Raw genomic sequence first — 19,793 nt, forward strand, 5'->3', positions numbered from 1 at the left:
TATATAGAGGTCTGAAAATAAATATTTAAATAGTTACAGGAATAAAAAGTACAAAAGAAGATTGGATAAAAGGGACACCTGAGGAGAAAAGGATTCCAGAAGCCAGTCAAGAAATAGGTAAAATCAATCATCTATTTAATTTCTTTCTTCTCTGTTACTCTGTCATATAAGCTTAATTATTCTTGTCAAACTATTGTGAAGTTTGATTTTTCATATTCATTCAAAAATGATTCAGGAGTTTGTAACTTGGATCCGTTGGGTCAGTTCCTGCGCCTCCACTCCAACCCTCGTGGGTCTCTTCTGTGTGCAAAGAGTGGCACTGTCCCAGACATAGCAGATCATAGAAAGCGGGGATTGGACCAGCTCTTCTCTGCCGGTGATACTAATGGACCCTTTATCACGAGCCCCAGCTCAGTCTCCGTAGAAAATGGAAATGACAGCAAGAAGTTCAAAAGTGATGACAGACATGCAGACATGCTCTGCAGAGTGACCTGCAGTCAGAAGCTCCCCAAGGATGTCACTGAGGGCAAGGTCATTTCCCTGAGTCTTCCCTTTCGGAAGGTCACCAATCTCCTAATGAAGAAAAGGAAAAAGGCCTCAGGGGAGGCAGCCACCATCATGGTGAACCACAACACCTCCATGACACCTGTGCTTCACAGCCGGCCCATCGATGTCCAGTTCTCCAACCACAAGGTCCTCAAGACTGACGACTCACCCAACCAGGTGCGGGCCCAGACAACCCTACAAGCACCAAACACAGTTGTGTCAGGGAACCTGGCACAGGCTGCTATAACCGCAGCTGAGGATGCCAGTATGGCAGTAGCTGGCCAGAGCCCAGTGCTCATGATCATCATGGAGCATCTCTTCTCCCCGGTTACCCTGGACTTCCTTCACCAGGTCTTCTCCAAATTTGGCACTGTTCTGAAAATCATTACTTTCACCAAGAACAGCCAGTTCCAGGTACTGCTACAGTATGCCGAAGCCGTCAGTGCCCAGCAGGCCAAGTTGGCGCTGGATGGGCAGAACATCCACAACGATAGCTGCATACTCCGCATCACCTTTTCCAAGGTCACCAACCTCAATGTCAAGTATAACAGCAACAAGTGCCGAGACTATACCCGTCCCAACCTGCCCTCCAGTGCTAGCCAGTCCTCACTGGACCAGACCCTGACTGCAGGCTTCAGTGTACCTGGTATAATGTCAGCCTCTTCATATGCAGGAGCTGGTTTTCCTCCCACCTTTGCCATTACTCGAGCTATAGGCCTTTCTGTTCCCAATGTGCATGGGGCTTTGACCTCTCCAGCCATCCCATCAGAGGCAGCTACAGCAGCAGGCCAGATTGCCATCCCAGGCCCACCAGGGGTTGGAAATTCTGTCCTGCTGGTCAGCAACCTCAACCCTGGGAAAGTCTCACTCCAGTGCCTCTTTATTCTTTTTGGTGTGTATGGTAATGTACAACGGGTGAAAATTTTCTTCGATAAGGAGAATGCTCTGGTACAGATGGCTAATGGGAGCCAAGCCCAGCTGGCCATGAGCCACCTCAGTGGGCAGAAGCTACATGGGATGCCAGTGCATATCATGATCTCCAAGCACCAGAATGTGCAGCTGCCACAGTTAGGCCAGAAGAGTCACAGCCTCGCCATGGACTATAGGAATTCGACCCTGCACCGCTTCAAGAAGTCTTCCCCCAAGAATTTCCACAATGTCTTTCCTCCCTCGGCCACCCTGTTCCTCTACAACATCCAGCCCTACATATCCAAGGATGACCTCAAGATCCTCTTCTCCAGCAATGACAGAATTGTCAAAAGGTTGAAGTTCTCCCAGAAGGATCGTAAGATGGCATGGATCCAGATGGGTTCAGTGGAACAGGCCATTGAAGCGCTCATTGACCTGCACAACCATAGGCTGGGCAAGGAACACTCCCTGTTTGTGTCCTTCTCCAAGTTCACCATTTAGGCTCCACTACCGAGGACCAGCCAGCTGAGTGATTCTGGCAACAACCTTCATCATCCCAGAAAATAGCCACTTTAAACAACAGAAGTGACCTTAAAAGACCAGAGCTCTTTTTAAAAAGTTAACTCTAGCTCACCTTGCTCCCACTGGGGAGATGGGGTGCTATCCTCAGGCTCTTGGTGATGTGTGGACAGTTTGCTCTCCTCTCTGGCCCCTGGCCTGTGCCTTCTGTAGCCTGCAGGGTGGGCATTCCCAAAACTTTACCTAGCTTTCTTGTGCCTTAAATTCACTGTTCTAGCAGGGCCTTCTGGGGTGGGAAATGCATAGGAATTTGGGGACTGAGGGGACAGCTTCCCACAGGGATCATGTGCCTGGCTTGGCAGGAGACTGCCTACTACAGGGTATCCCAACATCCCAATCTTTGGTTTAGTCAAGTGTGTGATTCTCCCCACCCCTGGCTTGAGGTGCCACTCCTGGGCCAAGACTCTCAAGGGTGTTGTGTTTCTGGTGAATTGTAAATCTCCGTGTTGTGCTTTGATGCAGTTGCAGACATCTGGGCCTAGCATTATTTCTAGTTGACCGAATGTTCCAAACTTCATTTATATGCAAAATAAATAGTTTTAAGTAAGCTTTTATATAGCAAGATGATAAAAATGGTATGAGTGTAATATAAATTTCCCTCTTATGACCCTTGTATATTGTATTTTTCTTTTAATGTTTATTGATTTTAGAGAAAGAAGAAGGGGGGGGTCATCAATCTGTTCCTGTATGTGTCCTGACTGGGGATCCAGTTGGCAGCATCTGTGCTCGGGACAACCAACTGAGTTATCTAGCCGGGGATGTATATTGTATTTTTTATTTTATTCATTGTAATTAAGTTGAAGGGCAGGATCTAGTTTCTACGCATCTGCACTGGGCAATTACTAAGGATACCCAGGTCCTTCCTAGGAAGCCCCAAACCTAAAACCTCCAGATACCTTATACCTAACCTGTCCGCTGCCTAGAAGGACAGGGGCTCTCTTCTGTACTTTCAGGGTTGTTGGTTTTTTTTTCCTGCAAATTTTGAACCAAAGTTGTCTGGGTTTTGTCTACCTCTAATGTTGGGACACCTTCAGCGGGATAACAGCCCTTGAGTCTTAATGTGTTTCTTACCTTGTGTATTCCTGATGCCCGAGGGACTTCCCTATGCATACACCTCATGCTGGCTGGTCCAGCCCCTCTTCAGAGTATGGATCCCTTGGGTTCCATGTCTGGGTGGGGACAAAGATGTAAATACAATTTTTTACACTTACTGTAATACATGAGGGGTGGCAAACACAGTTTTTTTTTATCCAGACACACGTTTATTTTTATACCAGCAGTTACAGGCTACGTATTGTAACACGGTGTATGACACATTGCAATGCTTGCCTTATTGGCTTGTAATGTTGAAAGAACTGAATTAAAGTGATTTTATAACAACTTTACCTCTTCCACAGGCTTTTTCTGTTCAAGATGTAGAATACAGTTTGGCTAGTCTGTACTGGACTTTGAATAAACTTTATCTCCAGGTTATATTCTATAAGCAGGTTCCCACTTTATCAGTATCAGGTTAGATCACTTCACTAGTGTTACATGGCTAGTAACTAGATGTCAGGGACTTTAACTGGGTTCCCTCTCTTGTCATTCATTACGTATGGAATTGAGTTTTTTGATGATGAGAGACTGAGGATCCTCATTAATTTTGTGTGGGGGGGCTGGGAAGTGATTTGGGCTGAGTCAATCAGTAAAACTTGAGGTTTTCACATCTAATTTAGTGGAATAAATGTATATTTTTAGGGTTTTGCATTGAGAACTGTAAACTAGTGTTTAGGGAGTTTTTTAGGAGCTAATATGTCAAGACAAGGGTTTAGCGTCACTTGGAAATGAAGAAAAATAATTGCACCACAAGCAACAAGGAGAAGCATACCTTCAAAAAAGAATGACAAGGGGGTATGGAGTAGTAAAGAGGGACAAATACATGGTGATAGAAAATGATTTGACTTTGGGTGATGGGTATACAACATAATCAACAGTTCAAATGCTATAAAAATGTTAACCTGAAACCTAGATATTCTTATTGATCAATGTCACCCTATTAAATTTAATTTTCTTAATAAAATTTTTAAAAGAATGACAAGATCAGAAGACAGTTGAAAGCCCAAATACATGGCACATTTGAAGGTGCATATAGGAAAAAAGTTGCATCAAAAGAGGTGAAATGCACTATTCAGAACAGAAAAGGATCTTAAAGTAATAAACTTGTAAAGTTGGAACACAAGTAGTAAAAATTTGGAAAAATGGACATGTGCATGTAGATCAAAGCAAGGGATACATTTTATTTCCCCAAAGAGAAGGTGAGAAGCATACTTGGAAGCTGAAGGTGAAAAAGTATTCGGAAGATTGATGCATACATAGATTGGCCAGAGATACTCAGATAAGTGTGAGGTGAAAGGCATAAAAACAGTCACAAACACTCAGTAGTGAAGGTGTGATGTCAGTACTGAGAATCATGAAATGGGAAGACCAGGTTGCAAGCACAATGAGATAGATCTACAGCTGTATATCAGCTGGTAGGAAGGCATTCCTATTTTCTGTGTCATGTTATGGAGAGGGAAATAGTGATCTATTTTCCTTTAACAAAATTTCATCATGGTGAGTTCAGTGAGAGGTGGCCCAGTTATACAAGTTGTAATCCTCTACCAAAGTCTGATGAAACTCAAAGTGAAAGATGAAGCGCACATCAAGATGATATGATTGGAGAACTTGAGCCTGTGTGAAAGACAAATGTCCTAACTCCCAAAGAGCTTTAAATAAGTATACACCTAAATGGTAGAAAAGTTTGGAGTGGATGGAGCAAATTATAAAACTCAATATAGGGTAAGCAGCAGAGGAAGTAACAAAAGTCCCAATGGGAAACAACATGAACCCAACTCGGGGGTCAGTATTACTGATGTCATGAAAAAATGAGGGTGTAGAAGAAATTGAAACAAGGACAACACTAGACTCTTAAGCCCCTCCCTCCTTCACTTCCCTCAGACAGGAAAGGAAAAATAACTCCAGAAAGTAATGGCTAGACCAGGAATGAAATACCAGAATTCTTAATCTGGGGAACAGTGAAAAAGGCATATCTAGAACTGCCCAGAAGTGAAAAGCTGGGACCATCAAAAGGAATAGTGAGGTTAATGGAGCACTGAAACAGTATTGAAACAAAAGTACTGACATATCTTGGAATACCTAATACATAACAAGGCCAGAATATTAAAAGGATCCATTCACTGCCTGGAACTGGCTGGTCTTTCTGATCTTCCTATGATAGTTTGGATTGCTGTCACGTCACGGATATCACATAAAGCATTCAAATGATAAATGACAGTTCTATTGAGCATAGGAAAAGGTAGAATAAGACACACATGAATAGAAAATCCCAAAGAACAGGCAAGATGTCCGTGTGTCATTTCTTTTGAGGGGAAAACAAAAATTTACCATGTTTGTCAAGTTTGATAAACTTCTGGTCCTAATTTTTTATCCCAGAGTAGAATGTTTGCTCTGACTATATATTGGTCACTGACGAAGAGAATAATATACAAATGAAATTTCTTTTTCCTTAGATGATAATGTTTTGGCTAATTCAAGAAATGGCAAGAGAACCTTCAGTGCAGATGGATTTGAGACACTACAAAACCCAGTAAAGGATTCAAAAGCAATGTTTCAAACCTTCAAAAAGATGTACCTGGAGAAGGAAAGCAGAAGCCTTGGTAGCAGTCCTTTAAAATAATTTTGAGACTTTAATTCTGATGGTTCCGTAATCTGAGAAAATTTGTCATTTTCTGCAGAATGTTTTGCTGGGAATGCACTAAATTGCTGTGGTAACATTTCTTGGTCAGAATGGTTAGATTTTTTTTGTTGTTTTTTTTTCTGAAGCTGGAAACGGGGAGAGACAGACAGACTCCCGCATGCGCCCGACCTGGATCTACCCGGCACGCCCACCAGGGGTGATGCTCTGCCCACCAGGGGGTGACGCTCTGCCCCTCCGGGGCATCGCTCTGCCGTGACCAGAGCCACTCCAGCATCCGGGGCAGAGGCCAAGGAGCCATCCCCACTCCAATGGAGCCTCGGCTGCGGGAGGGGAAGAGAGACAGAGAGGAAGGGGGGGGGTGGAGAAGCAAATGGGCGCCCCTCCTATGTGCCCTGGCCAGGAATCGAACCCGGGTCCCCCACACGCCAGGCCGACGCTCCACCGCTGAGCCAACCGGCCAGGGCCCAGAATGGTTAGATTTAAGTTATGTACATCATTGAGATTACTTAAAATGGCTTCAGAACCATATTTTCAGGTTAACCATAAAGTATTGAATTTTAAAATCATTGAGCCAAGTTTACCATTCTAAAAGGAATTCCTATGTAGATCTTATTTTGAAATGCTAACTGTTCTGAGAGTGCACTGTTCATCAGTTAAGAACTTATTTTAACTCGGACTGCAAATATACTTTAATTTCTAAAACATTAGTAATACTTAGTGCTCACTGTGAATGTCAAAGTATATTCCATTGTATTTTATACCTAATTGTAAACTATTAGAAATTTTGTTTTATACTTGTTAAACTGAACAATTTTGAATAGTACTGAAACATTACTTTTCTTACTTGAAATAAACAATTTTTTAAAAAAATGTTTAAAATCAAAATGGATTATTTGTGTTTGATTTCCTGCTCTCAGGACAGGACATATTTTAGAAAGTTTTTTTAATACATATAAATAAATTTATTGAAGTAACATTGCATTAATTTCAGACACAATATCTGTACTGCATGCTCAATGTCCACAGTGTAGTTTCTTTCCATTACTATATACCGGATCCCTTATTGCCCACTTAGGCTTCCCCTCTGGTGAATGCTGTTTTTTTGGTCTATATCTAGGAATTTGCTTTTGTTTGTTCTTTGTGTGTGTGTTTTTTTTAATCTACATTGAGTGAAGTTGTAGGGTTTTGTCTTTTTTTTTTTTGTCCTGTTTCCTCTGATTTATTAGTTAACATAATTCCCAAGATCCATCTATGTGTCACAAATGGCAATATTTAGTTTTTGTTGTAGCTTAATAGTGTTCCATTGCATGTATGTGTGTATATACATAGCTCACTTTTTTTTTTTCCAGTCATCTGTCTGTGGACACTTGGGTTTTTTCCATGTCTTAGCTATTATAAATAATGCTGCAATGAACATAGCACTACACATATCTTTGTCAATTAGTGTCTTTATACTTTTTCTGTCGATACACAGAAAGAATTACTGTATCATGTGGTAATTCTACTTTTAGGTCCTAGAGGAACCTCTACTTTTTTTCTTTATGTAAGAGGAGGGGAGATAGTGAGACAGGCTCCCACATGTGCCCCAATTGGGATCCACCTGGCAACCCTGATTTGGGGCCTGGGGCTGATGCATGAATCAAAAGAACTATTTTTAGTGCCTGAGGGTGACACACTAGGACCAATCAATTTGTCCTTAGTGCCTGGGACCAGTACTTGAAACCAGTTGAGCCACTGGCTGTCAGAAAAGAAGGGGGAGGGGGAGAGAAGCAGATGGTCTCTTGTGTACTGTGACCAGAAATCGAACCTGGGGCATCCGTATGCCAGGCTACCACTAGCCACTGAGCCAACTGCTCAGGGCGTACTGTTTCAAATATTTACATTCCCACCAACCTGTACAATGGTTTCCTTTTCTCTACATCCTAACACTTGTTATTGCCTTTTTTATAACTTCTAAAAGGTATTAGATATCTCATTGTGATTTTGTTTTTTATTTCCCTAATTAGTCATTATTATTGGTCATTGTACTCTTTACTTCTGGGAACTCTCAGAATTAAAAAGCAAAACAAAAAAACTTAATGTCTTCGATAAAGCAATGAAAATTTATAATGTTCTGAAGTCTCAGCTCTTAAGTATATATATATATATATTTTTTTAAATATCCTATGATGAAATACCAAATACACACGGGATTACATGCCTTCTAGTCTAATTTGAAGCAGAGATACAGAAGCAATGAAGTATGATGGTCATTGAAAAATACAAATGTTTTAACATGTAACTGACCTAGTTCCATGGAACAGAATTTTTACCTGAATGACTCATTGATGGACATTTTTCTCAAACTCTTCTGACATTTCAAGGAAAAGTATTGTTGCCAATGATAAAGTTGAACTTGGCAAGAAATGTTAGGATTTTAGAAAACTTGTATCTGGTGGCCCTGAATTGAATAGCATCCTACTGTGATGGGATGTATACGGGAATGTGTCAATACTTGGAGGATCTACATAACAGTGAATATTTTATGAAGACCAATGTGTAGTGGTAAGATACCCATTCAAAAAGCCAAATAGGCCAATGGATTTTAATAATGTGAAAAGTTCCTTCTGGCTTCAGCTTCATATTGCAGCTAACTTTCAGGAAACAACTGCTTAACTATTGGTACAGTGTCAAAGAAAAATACGTATGTTTATCTGAAAAGGCTTTTAAGAAACTTGCTTTGTCTGCATAACAAGCTACATATGTATGTGAGATTGGATTTTCTTGACATTTCAAGCAAAACTAGTTCAATAACAATGCACAAGTAGGTAGAATTCAGCTGTCATTCAAGAGATGAAAATATAAAACTCAGACTTCTCAAATTTTTTATTTTGATAAAAGTTTTTCATAACATATAACCATTTAATGGATTCATTTCTAATGAAAAAATTAGTTTCAGTTTGTCAAGGGATAAATATCTTTGGAAGTTTAGTTTGATAACAATTTCTCATACCTTTTGTTTTGCCTAGGTAGAATGGATTTGTCTATGAGATAATGGAATTTTTTAAATGCTAATAGAAAACTATAGACTATTGACTCAAAACATTTAGAAGGGGTAGGGAAGGAAATTTAGCATTTCCTCCACTAAGTCCTTTCAGTTGCTTCCTTCCTCTTTCTTACTCTAATTCTAACTCTAAATCAATAATTTCTTTGAGATTCCGGGCTATTATAATTGTAGGAACCCAGTGATTAGGAACTGCTACTGTGACATTTTTGATACGTTGAATCCCATAAATCTTTTAAGAATTTGTTGCTTTTGATTGCTTTGAATTAATATCCAAAATGTGACTCCCATCATGTGGGATTTAGTCTAGGGATGCAAGGTTGGTACAATATTTGCAAATCAGTAAATGTGATTGATACACCACATAAACAAAATGAAGGATAAAAATAGCATCATATCAATAGATGCAGATAAGCACTTGATGAAATCCAACATCCCTTTTTGATAAGTCTCTTAAGTAATATGGCAATAGGGGAACATACCTCAACATATAAAGGCCATGTATGACAAAGCTACAGCCAACTTCATACACAGGCAAAAACTAAAAGCTTTTCCCTTAAGATCATGAGCAAGATGGTTGACTGCTTTAATCACTTATTCAATATACTACTGGGAGTCCTGGCAACAGCCATCAGACAAGAAGAAAAAAAAAGACATGCAAATTGGAAAGGAATAGCGGGAAGGCAGGTGGCGGTGGGGAAGATGGCGTACCAGAGCCTCCGGCTGGAGTATCTGCAGATCCCACCGGTCAGCCGCGCTTACACCACCGCCTGCGTTCTCACAACCGCCGCTGTGCAGTTGGAATTGATCACACCTTTTCAGCTGTACTTCAATCCTGAATTAATCTTTAAACACTTCCAAATATGGAGGCTTATCACCAATTTCTTGTTTTTTGGGCCAGTTGGATTCAATTTTTTATTTAACATGATTTTTCTATATCGTTACTGTCGAATGCTAGAAGAAGGCTCTTTCCGAGGTCGGACAGCAGACTTTGTATTTATGTTCCTTTTTGGTGGATTCTTAATGACTATTTTTGGTTTGTTTGTTAGCTTAGTTTTTTTGGGTCAGGCCTTTACAATAATGCTTGTCTACGTGTGGAGCCGAAGAAACCCATATGTCCGCATGAACTTCTTCGGCCTTCTCAATTTCCAGGCCCCCTTTCTACCCTGGGTGCTCATGGGCTTTTCCTTGTTATTGGGGAACTCAATCATTGTGGACCTCTTGGGTATTGCAGTTGGACACATATATTTTTTCTTGGAAGACGTATTTCCCAATCAGCCTGGTGGAATAAGAATTCTGAAAACGCCATCTATTTTGAAAGCTATTTTTGATACACCAAATGAGGATCCAAATTATAATCCACTTCCTGAAGAGCGGCTGGGAGGCTTCGCCTGGGGTGAGGGCCAGCGCCTCGGCGGGTAAAGCAGCAGTGCCAATTATGAGGCCCAGCTGGGAAGGACTCAGTGACATACCATTGGGAATCTTTTATCCTTTGTGTTGCAAAAGTGTGGACACTTTTGACAGCTTGACAGATTTTAACTCCAGAAGCACTTTATGAAATGGTACACTGATTAATCCAGAAGACATTTCCAGAAGATTGCCAGTGGTTCCTTACTGCACTGGTACTGAAAGTATAATCTCTTGGAGCCAAAAAACTGGGGAAACAAATACCCTGCCGCCTCTAACGAGCAAGTACACAAGTACTTGGGGCTGTGATGTGAGCAGAGCTTCATCTTCCTCTTCTTTGATAGACGAGGCCATGGTGTAAATGGAAGTTTCAGAGAGGACAAAATAAAACTGAATTCCCTCTCTCTCTCACTGAAAAAAAAAAAAAAAATTGGAAAGGAATAAGTAAAACAGGCATTATTTGCAGATGATAATACTGTATGTAACAAACCCTAAAGATTCCACCAAAAACTACTAAAAATCAATGAATTCAGTAAAGAAAACAAATATTCAGAAATCAGCATTTTCATGTACCTATAATGAATTATCAGAAAGGGAAACTTAGAAAACCCAATTACAATTGCATCAAAAAGAATACCTAGGAATAAATTTAATCAAAGATATAAAAGACCTGTACTTGGAAAATCATAAGACACTGAAGAAGATGAAAATATATGTGGAAGCATATAGCATGTCCATGGATAGGAAGAGTAAACATTAAAATGTCCATACTACCCAAAACAATCTATGGATTCAACACAATACCTATCAAGATACCAATGAGGCCCTGGCTGGGTGGCTCACTTGGCTGGAGCATTGTCCTACAATGCAAAGGTGGCTGGTTCAGTCCTTGGCCGGGGCACATACAGAAACATTGCTTCTTCTGTCTTTCCCTTAACCCCCTTCCTCTCTCTGGATTCAATAAAAATAGAAGATTAAAAAAATAAAGACCAAAAAAAAGGCAACAGAGAACATTTTTAAAAAAAATACCAATGAGGTATTTCACAAAGCTAGAACAAATATTCCAAAAAATTTATATGAAACCACAAAAGACTGCGGATAGTCACAGCAATCTTGAGAAAGAAAAGTTAAGGTGAAGGAATCATGCTACCTGATACCAGACCATACTACAAGGCCACAGTAATCAAAACAACCTGGTAGTGGCATAGAAGCAGACATACAGATCAAAGAAACAAAATAGAAAGCCCAGAAATAAACCCACACCTTTGTAGTCAATATATTATTCACAAAAATTGGGATATTTTATAGCTTCATATTTATTTTTAAATATTCTTTAATTTTTGTGAGCAGTATATTTGACAAAGGCAAGAACAGACAATGGGATAAGACAGTCAAATGTTGGAAATATTGGACAGATACATACAAAAAAATGAAATAACCATTTCCTTACAACATACACAAGAATAAACTGAAAATGGATTAAAGACTTTAATGTAAGACTTGAAACCATAAAAATCCTAGAAGAAAACATAAGCAGTGAAATCTCAGACATTTCTTGTAGCAATATTTTTTCCACTATATCTCCTTAGGCAAGAGAAACAAAAGAAACAAATGGGACTACATTAAACTAAAAAAGCTTTCACACAGCAAAGAGACCATTTACAAAAATAAAAAAAGCCCTCTGAATGGGAAAGTATATTCGCCAATGATACATCTGATAAGGGATTAATATCCAAAATTTGTAAAGAACATACAACTCAACACCAAAAAAAAAAGTCTAAAATGGGCAAAGGATGTGAATAAACAATTCTCCAAAGAGGACATACAGATAGCCAATAGATATATAAAAAATGCTCAAATAATCATCAAAGAAATGCAAATTAAAACCATGAGCTATTACCTCACATCTGTCAGAATGGCTGTCAATAAATCAACAAATGTTGGTGAGATTGTGGAGAAAAGGGAAGTCTCATGTACTGTTTGTGGGAATACAGATTGGTGCTGTCACTGGATAACAGTATGGAGTTTCCTCAAAATATTGAAAATGGATCCTGCCTTAGGATCCCGTGGTTCCACTTCTGGGAATATATCCAAAGAAATCCAAACACTAATTTGAAAGAATTCATGTGCACCCATATATTCATTGCAGCATTATTTAAAATGGCCAAGATTTGGAAGCAGCCTAAGTGCCTATCAGTAGATGAGTGGTTTAAAAAGCTGTGGTGAATTTACACAAAGGGGAAAAGGAAATCTTATCGTTTGTGACAGCATGAATGGAACTGGAGAGTACTATTCTAAGTGGAATAAGCCTGTCAGAGAAAGACAAGTACCATATAATTTCACTATGTGTGAAATCTAAACAACAAAAACCCAGACTCAGATATACAGAGGACAGACTGACACCTGTCGGAGGGAGGGGAGTTGTGGAGCTGAGTGGAAAAGTTGAAGGGATTAAGCAAAAGAAAAAATCATGCCATTATAGTCACAGACAACAGTAAAGTATTTACTCAAGGGAAAGGGGAGTGGTGGAAGGTAGAAGACGGTGAAGGGGGGATAAATGTTGACAGGAGTCTTGACTTTGGAGGGTAAACAATGTAAACAAATAATATGTTATAGAATTGTACACTGGAGACCTATATAATGTTATTAACTAATGTCACCCCAATGAATTTAATAAAAACAAACAATACAGCTCCTACTTTGTGATATAAGGCATTCAAACTTTTTAAGTAGTCAAAATATCAAATATAAATCACATACTTATGGCTACATGGGCTGAGCAAGATATCAAGTTATGTATGGGAAGGATTATCCTAACTCAGTTCCTCTTGGGTGCTTCTAAGTCTTGTGGGAAGCAAAGTTTGTGGGTAGTTATATTTTTGTGCTTAGATTAAAATACACCTTTGATTAATTAGCCTTTATTTGTCTCTCGTTAGTGATTAGTTCATATTCACAATAAGCCAGGCAGTTATATTGTACTTTGTATACCTATGGGACTACTCACACTACTTCTAGTTTGATCCAAAACACTAAAGTCTGTGACTACAACCCATTCCTTTTTATTTTTTAATTTTCATTGGATTTATTAGGGTGACATTGGTTAAAAAAATTGTATAGGTTTCAGGTGTACAATTTTATAATGCATCATCTGTATATTGTATTGTGTGTTCACCACCCCAAGTCAAGTCTCCTTTCTTAATTCATTTCTTACCAAGGAACATTTTCATGACATGATAAATATCAACACTTGCCCTTTCTCCATAATTAGGATTTCTGAACCAGTTGGTCAGAATGTGCCTACTAAGGAATCTCAGCATTGTACTCACAGACTTCTCCTTTAGCTTCCACCTGTATTTGCCTTTGCACATCTAATTTCTAGTGGCCTGCTTCTTCCCCCCCCCCAAAAAAAATGAATAAATAAAGTCTAAAAAAAATAAATAAATGAATTGTTTTTTTAAAAAGATTAGCATTTTAAATTTTCAATAGCCATATGTGACTCATAGCTACTGAATTTTATAGCAGAAGATTCCAAGGTACTTTCAAGTATCTGTAGGTACTGAAGAGGTACTGATTTTTTGAGAATTTGTAAAGTGCTGTGCCATAAATTGCCTGACATTTATCATATACTATATTTCCCCATGTATGAGACACTCCCATGTATAAGACGCACCTTAATTTTGAGGCCCGAAATTTAAAAAAAACATGTATTACATAAAGTTATTGAACTCAAGTTTTATTCATCATAAAATTCATACAACTCTTCATCACTGTCAAAACTCCCATCCATTAGCTTGTCCTCATGTGTCTGATGACAAATCGCTGATGATGAAACAATGAGTGCAAAGACAAGTGTGAAAAAGCAGGAAATGCAAGTAAAAATTCTACAACCACTGTATAAAATGCACCCAAGATTTTAGACCCCAAGGTTTTTGAAAACTGGTGTGTCTTATAAATGGGGAATATGATATTATCTCATTTAACACACATACAATCTTAAGATTCCGTTATCATTATTCCCAGTGTTAAATAAAAAACCATTTGTTTTCTTCACCATTGTATATCCAATTCCTGGCTGATTTTCTGAATAAATATATATTTTATGAATATATTTATGACTATTGAGGAGTGAACATTTGGACTTAAAATGTGTAAATAACTTGTTTAAAGTAACAGAGCCAGGACTCAGACCCACCTCTGTGACTTGACTCCTGGGCTCCTAACTCTATTGATATGTCTCCTGTATGGATAGATGAAAGAACAATTATCTTACTAGTGAGTGGCACATTAATAAGGACATGAAAACCTACCAGAAATAGAAGATTCATCATGTATTACTATATGAAGCAGTTGTTGAGTAACTAAATATATGTCAGAAATGCTAAAAATTGGAGTTACATCAGAGGCACTTGTGGTAAGGTACGTGAACAATAAAAAATCCATCCTTAGTGCAGTCAACCTGATTATATCCTGCCATTGGAAACAAATGAGAGTAACTTTTAAATAGCCTTGGAGTTACTTATACTGCAACACCTCACAGCCTTTTTATGAGCAAATTTTGGAGTGTGATTAAATGTGAAGCAGAAACAGACTTACTAGTTTTTTCACCTCCATAGCATCTACCTGCTTACTAGTCCAGACAGGCAAAAAGCCAACATCAAATAACTACCCTATCAGGTTTGATAAACCTATTAAACAAGTACCAGAGTGACTGACAAGTCAGTGCATCTACTTACTAACTTTGGATAGTGTTGGATAAATAGCCTGCTGTCAAGTCAAGGTTGATTCATGGACTGTGCCTGGTGGGTTGTGCTGCAGTTAATAAACGGGGAAAGATAGAAAGACTGGTAATAAGGAAGTCTAAGGAAAGAGTTATATGGAGGACTTCTTGGATTGGGCATAGTTTAACAAACCTGTGACCCACATCCTGCTCATTAGAGGGCATCCACTGCAGGGTAGCTTCTCAATAATCAGATGAACAATACATCCAATCCTGTGATAGTCAACCTCTTTCCCCAACCATCCTGGGTGCTTGCTTAATAGCCCTGTTTGTAAAATAACATGGCAACAGGGAAGTAAGCTCTGCATGAAGGTCTCCTCACTGAGTTTTATCTACCTTTGCTTCTGCTAAGAGTCAAGGCCAGGCTGAGTCCCTGAACCAATGAACCACTTGAAGACAGATCGATACACTGGACATTTTCTATCATGGAAAGAACAACAATTTGCCCTCGTGGGAATAGAAACATTACAGATATGGATTTGCCTTTCCTGCCCAAAATGGTTTTACCAGCATTAAACAGAAGGTCTTAGTCATTGACAAATTCTCTTTATTCATATTCCATACAAATCACCTCAGATTAAGGAACTTGTTTATACTAAGGGACATAATGAAATAAAATTACACTCACAGAGTTCACCTGCTTTACCATAAGCCCCAACAACCCAGAAGCATCTGGCTTGAAAAATTTGTAGAATGGCCTGTTGAAAGTTAAGTTGCTACCTCAGCTAAAAGAAAATTTCCTAACAGGTGCTGTCATAAAGGATAAGTATATGACTTAAACCAATAAACAATATATGGCGATATCTTCCTCATAGTACATGGAGGTTCAAAATGTTTTTTTTTTCACTGTTTTCACTTTGCTTTTTAAAAACTATAATTCACACATATATATAAAGTGTAAAATTTGGTGTTTTTTTTGTTTGTTTTGTTTTAGTATATTCACAAAGTTCTGTGCCATCACCACTACCTAATTCCAGGACATTTTTGTCACCTCCAAAAGAAACCCCATATGCTTTATCATTCCCCCTCCCAACCACCCACCCTAGGTAACCATTCATCTACTTTTAGTCTGTGGATTTTCTTATTTTGAATATGTCATATACAATAAATGAAGTCATGCAATGATGTGGTCTTTTGCATCTGGTTTCTTTCATTTAGCACAATGTTTTCAAGGTTCATCCATGTTGTAGCATGTATTAGTACTTCATTCCTATAGCCTTCGCTGGCTGGCTCAGTGATAGAGCATCAACCTGTCATGTGGATGTTCTGGGTTTGAGTCCCAGTTAGGGCACACAGGAGAAGCGATCATCTGCTTCTCCTCCCCTCCCCCTTCTCTTTTCCTTTCCTGCAGCCATGGCTCAATTGATTTAAGAGTGTTGGCCCCAGGCACTGAGGATGGCTCAATGGAGCCTCCACCTCAGGTGCTAAAAATAGCTTTATTGCAAGCATGGCCCCAGATGGGGGTCACCCGATGGATTCTGGTCAGGGCACATGGGTGAGTCTGTCTCTCTCCCCTCCTCTCACTTAAATTATTCCATTGAATGGCTTTTTACTTTGAAATGTAATAATACACTTAAGGAAAATTTTCTTCCCATTCCATAACCATTAGGCTCAGTGGATTTGGAAATTCCAATGCCTAGTGGAAGAATGTTCTACTAGCGAGCACTGACATGGTTTTATTAGTTTGGAAACTGATAATCTCCTACCATTTTGGTTTTCTCATGCCAATAAAACATCAAGCAGGCCAAGAGATTGATTTTAATTACCAAAAGGAAATTTTGGCTAGTAGCTAGGTTGCTACTAGCTAATGGGGGAGGGAGGTCAGCCCATGTCTGCAATCCACAGGAATGGGGATGAGAACACATTTCAGAAATGTATAGGAGGTTGTATTGCCAAGACTTTGTGACTGATGAGATATAGGGATTAAGGACAATTAACTCTTCTTTTTTTTTCTAGTTAAGTGTAAGTGAATTTTTATTAGGAAGGGCAGTTGTCAACTGAAACAGCAGCAAATCAAGTGAAGAAGGGAATTCCCTGTTATCAGATACACAAGACTTCCATCATATGTGACACAGGAGGCATTTCAATTTGTGACCCCCAATCTAGAAATGTCAAATGCTTTCCCATTCAATCTAATACTTCTGGATTTCTACCGAAAACGAATACATTAAGAACAAGGAAAAGTTGCTCACAGAAAGGAAACCCCAAAAAGGAGTAAGGTAGGGAATGTAGAAATTAAGAAATTAGGTAAAACACTCTTTAAATTGTAATTAACTACATTTTTATATCTTCACTGTAATACAAAACACAATCACTTGCAGAACTGGTTCAGATTACTTAAATACCAGATACATTTTTAGTCCTCTACGTAAGTGTTTGGAAGATACTTATGTTTATGTGGAAATGAAGCTATTAATACTTTTCTACAGCAGTAACTGCACACCAGGGAGGCCAAGACAAACACAAATCAAGGAATGGAGTTTTCCCAAAGCTGCAGTGTGAAAAGACTATAAACAGCTGATTCCATACACATGAATGGGCTTCTTCCTCTAGGAAATCCGAATGGAGTAAGGAATGGAGTTGTGTACAGTTTCTGGAGGGAAGAGGAGGACATCCTGTCTGCAGTTAGTTCTCTGCCCCTTCCGCCGCATCACACTCTTCTCTCGCACTGTCTGATGTCCATAATGTGAGGTTGTCCCTAAGCAACTGCATGATGAGGGTGCTGTCTTTGTATGAGTTTTCATTCAATGTATCGAGTTCTGCAATGGCCTTGTCAAAAGCCATGTTAGCCAGTGTGCAGGCAAGCTCTGGGTTATTAAGGATCTCATGGTAAAATACAGAAAAGTTAAGAGCCAGCCCCAGACGAATTGGGTGTGTGGGCTGCATCTGTTTCTTGCTTATGTCTAAAGCCTCTTGGTACGCTCCTTGGGAATTATCGATCGTTTGTTTCCGATCATCACCACATGCAACTTCAGCAAGGTACCGGAAGTAATCTCCCTTCATTTTCAGATAGAAGACCTTACTCTCTGGATTAGTTGCGTTGGCTATTAAATACTTATCCAACAATTCCAGGACCGTGGTGCAGATGGACCTCAGTTCGGACTCCACTTTCTCTCGATAGTTCTTGATCAGCTGCAACTTCTTGTCGAAGGTGTCAGTCTTCTCGATGCTGGAGATGACCCTCCAGGCGAACCGGCGGCCACCGACCACGTTCTTGTAGGCCACCGAGAGCAGGTTGCGCTCCTCACTGGACAGCTCGGCGCCCTGCTCCGTCATGGCCTTCATGCAGGTGGCCATGTCGTTGTAGCGCTCGGCCTGCTCGGCCAGCTTCACCTTCTGGATCAGCTCCGTCTTCTCCATGGGGACAGCCGGCGAGGACAGCGAGGGTGAGCACCGAGCCGGATCGGAGGGCCTTCACGTCTCTGCGGCCGCGGCGCGAGTCCCCCAAATAAGAACTCTTAAGTCTGTATCCTTTTCTGTTTTCTGTCTGTTGTTCTATTAAGTACTAGGAGAGGAGCAAAAGGGATAACCAATGATAATTGAGAAATAGTAAAATTTTCCTCTCAGTTTTGTTTCTCCCCTCCCCACCCCATGTATATAGATAGAGTCTGTTTAGAAACTATTCTTATCAAGTGCATATGCACTTAGGGTTTTTATGTCTCCTTGATAAATTGATCCTTTTATCATTATGAAATATATCTGTCTCTGCGAATACTCCTTGTCCTGAAGGGCTCCAAGGTGGTTAAAAGGATGCCTAGTGGCAAAAGCCAGACACCAGGGGAATGCAGAGGGACCCCTCAAGGGCCTCTGGGTTCCAGAGGCAAGTCCTGCTTGAAGGTGAGCCTTTTGAAGAGATACTCACCCAGCCCAGCCTGGGGGCTGGCCAGCCTGCGGAGGTTGGTCAGGTGGTTGCCCATTTTCTTGATGAGTTTCACCTGCTCATCCAGGAAGTGGTTCTCCAAGAAGTCACAGAGATGAAGGTCTCTGCGGGTAGAACGCAGGGCATGCAGCTCCAGAAGGCCTGGTTCAGGCTCTTTTCCATGACTGTGGCGGCTTCCATGGCATCTTGAGAAGGCTTCAGTAGGTCCTGGAAAAGGGCACAGTGACACACTGGTTTTGTATCTTCAAGAGGCGCTGGGCACCCTCCTGCTTATTCTCAGCCTACTCAAAAAACGTGACCCCTGACCTCCAGAGCTGCCCTCCAGGACCCTATCATTAAGGTCAAAATAAAAGCCCAGAGAGAGGTAGGTGTTGGACGCCCGCAGTTGCAGGTTGACCAGGCAGTTGACAGCAGCCTCCACCTCGATGGAATAACTGACGAATTTGAGAGCTCATGATTGTTTGGCAATAAGGAGTTATGCTCATAAACGATATTGGCTGGTCTCAGAGGCTGAGGATGGCTGAGATTGTTCCGAAGGTGGTGAATAGAAAAGAGGTTGGAGGGTGGTGGGAACCTGAAAGAAAGTGTGTCCCTGTGTCTGTTTTGTCCAAACATTGTTGAAGCAAGAGACAGATCTAGGGGACTGCTGAGGGCACCACCCCAGCTTTCTTATGACTAGTGTTTGCATGGTATAACATTTTTCATGCTTTTACTTTTATCCTATTTGAGCTGTCATATTTAAAGACCTTATAGCATATGAGCAACATATAGCAGCACACATTTAATATTAATATTGATAGTATTAATAGCTTGTGTCTAGGGCCCCTTCCAGAACCCTAAGATTTTGATTTTGGATTCATTGGACATCTGTATAAGTTTATTTCATTCCACTTACAGTGACTTTTTAGCACCTTCT

The 19,793-nt window shown here is 40.0% G+C and overlaps 1 protein-coding gene and 3 pseudogenes across 7 annotated transcripts in view; 2 read left to right on the top strand and 2 right to left on the bottom strand.

Annotated features, from left to right (window-relative positions):
* RESF1 (retroelement silencing factor 1) overlaps positions 1-6,633 on the top strand; it is a 39,482-nt gene extending 32,849 nt beyond the window's left edge. For 4 of the 7 annotated variants that reach the window (XM_066258065.1, XM_066258067.1, XM_066258068.1 and 1 more), the window contains 2 exons: positions 34-117; positions 236-5,568. In XM_066258065.1, coding sequence (XP_066114162.1) covers positions 34-117; positions 236-1,956 — 1,805 coding nt within the window. In that variant the 3' untranslated portion in view covers positions 1,957-5,568. The other 3 variants (XM_066258071.1, XM_066258070.1, XM_066258072.1) reach the window with 3 other exon arrangements.
* Positions 6,634-9,464: 2,831 nt separating this feature from the next.
* On the top strand, positions 9,465-10,658 carry LOC136324757 (derlin-2 pseudogene; annotated as a pseudogene).
* Positions 10,659-16,951: 6,293 nt separating this feature from the next.
* LOC136322987 (14-3-3 protein theta pseudogene) lies at positions 16,952-18,567 on the bottom strand (annotated as a pseudogene).
* A 176-nt stretch (positions 18,568-18,743) lies between these two features.
* Positions 18,744-19,332, bottom strand: LOC136322988 (ferritin light chain pseudogene; annotated as a pseudogene).
* Positions 19,333-19,793: the final 461 nt, after the last annotated feature.

This window comes from Saccopteryx bilineata, chromosome 2 (assembly GCF_036850765.1).
Source record: "Saccopteryx bilineata isolate mSacBil1 chromosome 2, mSacBil1_pri_phased_curated, whole genome shotgun sequence".
NCBI lineage: Eukaryota > Metazoa > Chordata > Mammalia > Chiroptera > Emballonuridae > Saccopteryx > Saccopteryx bilineata.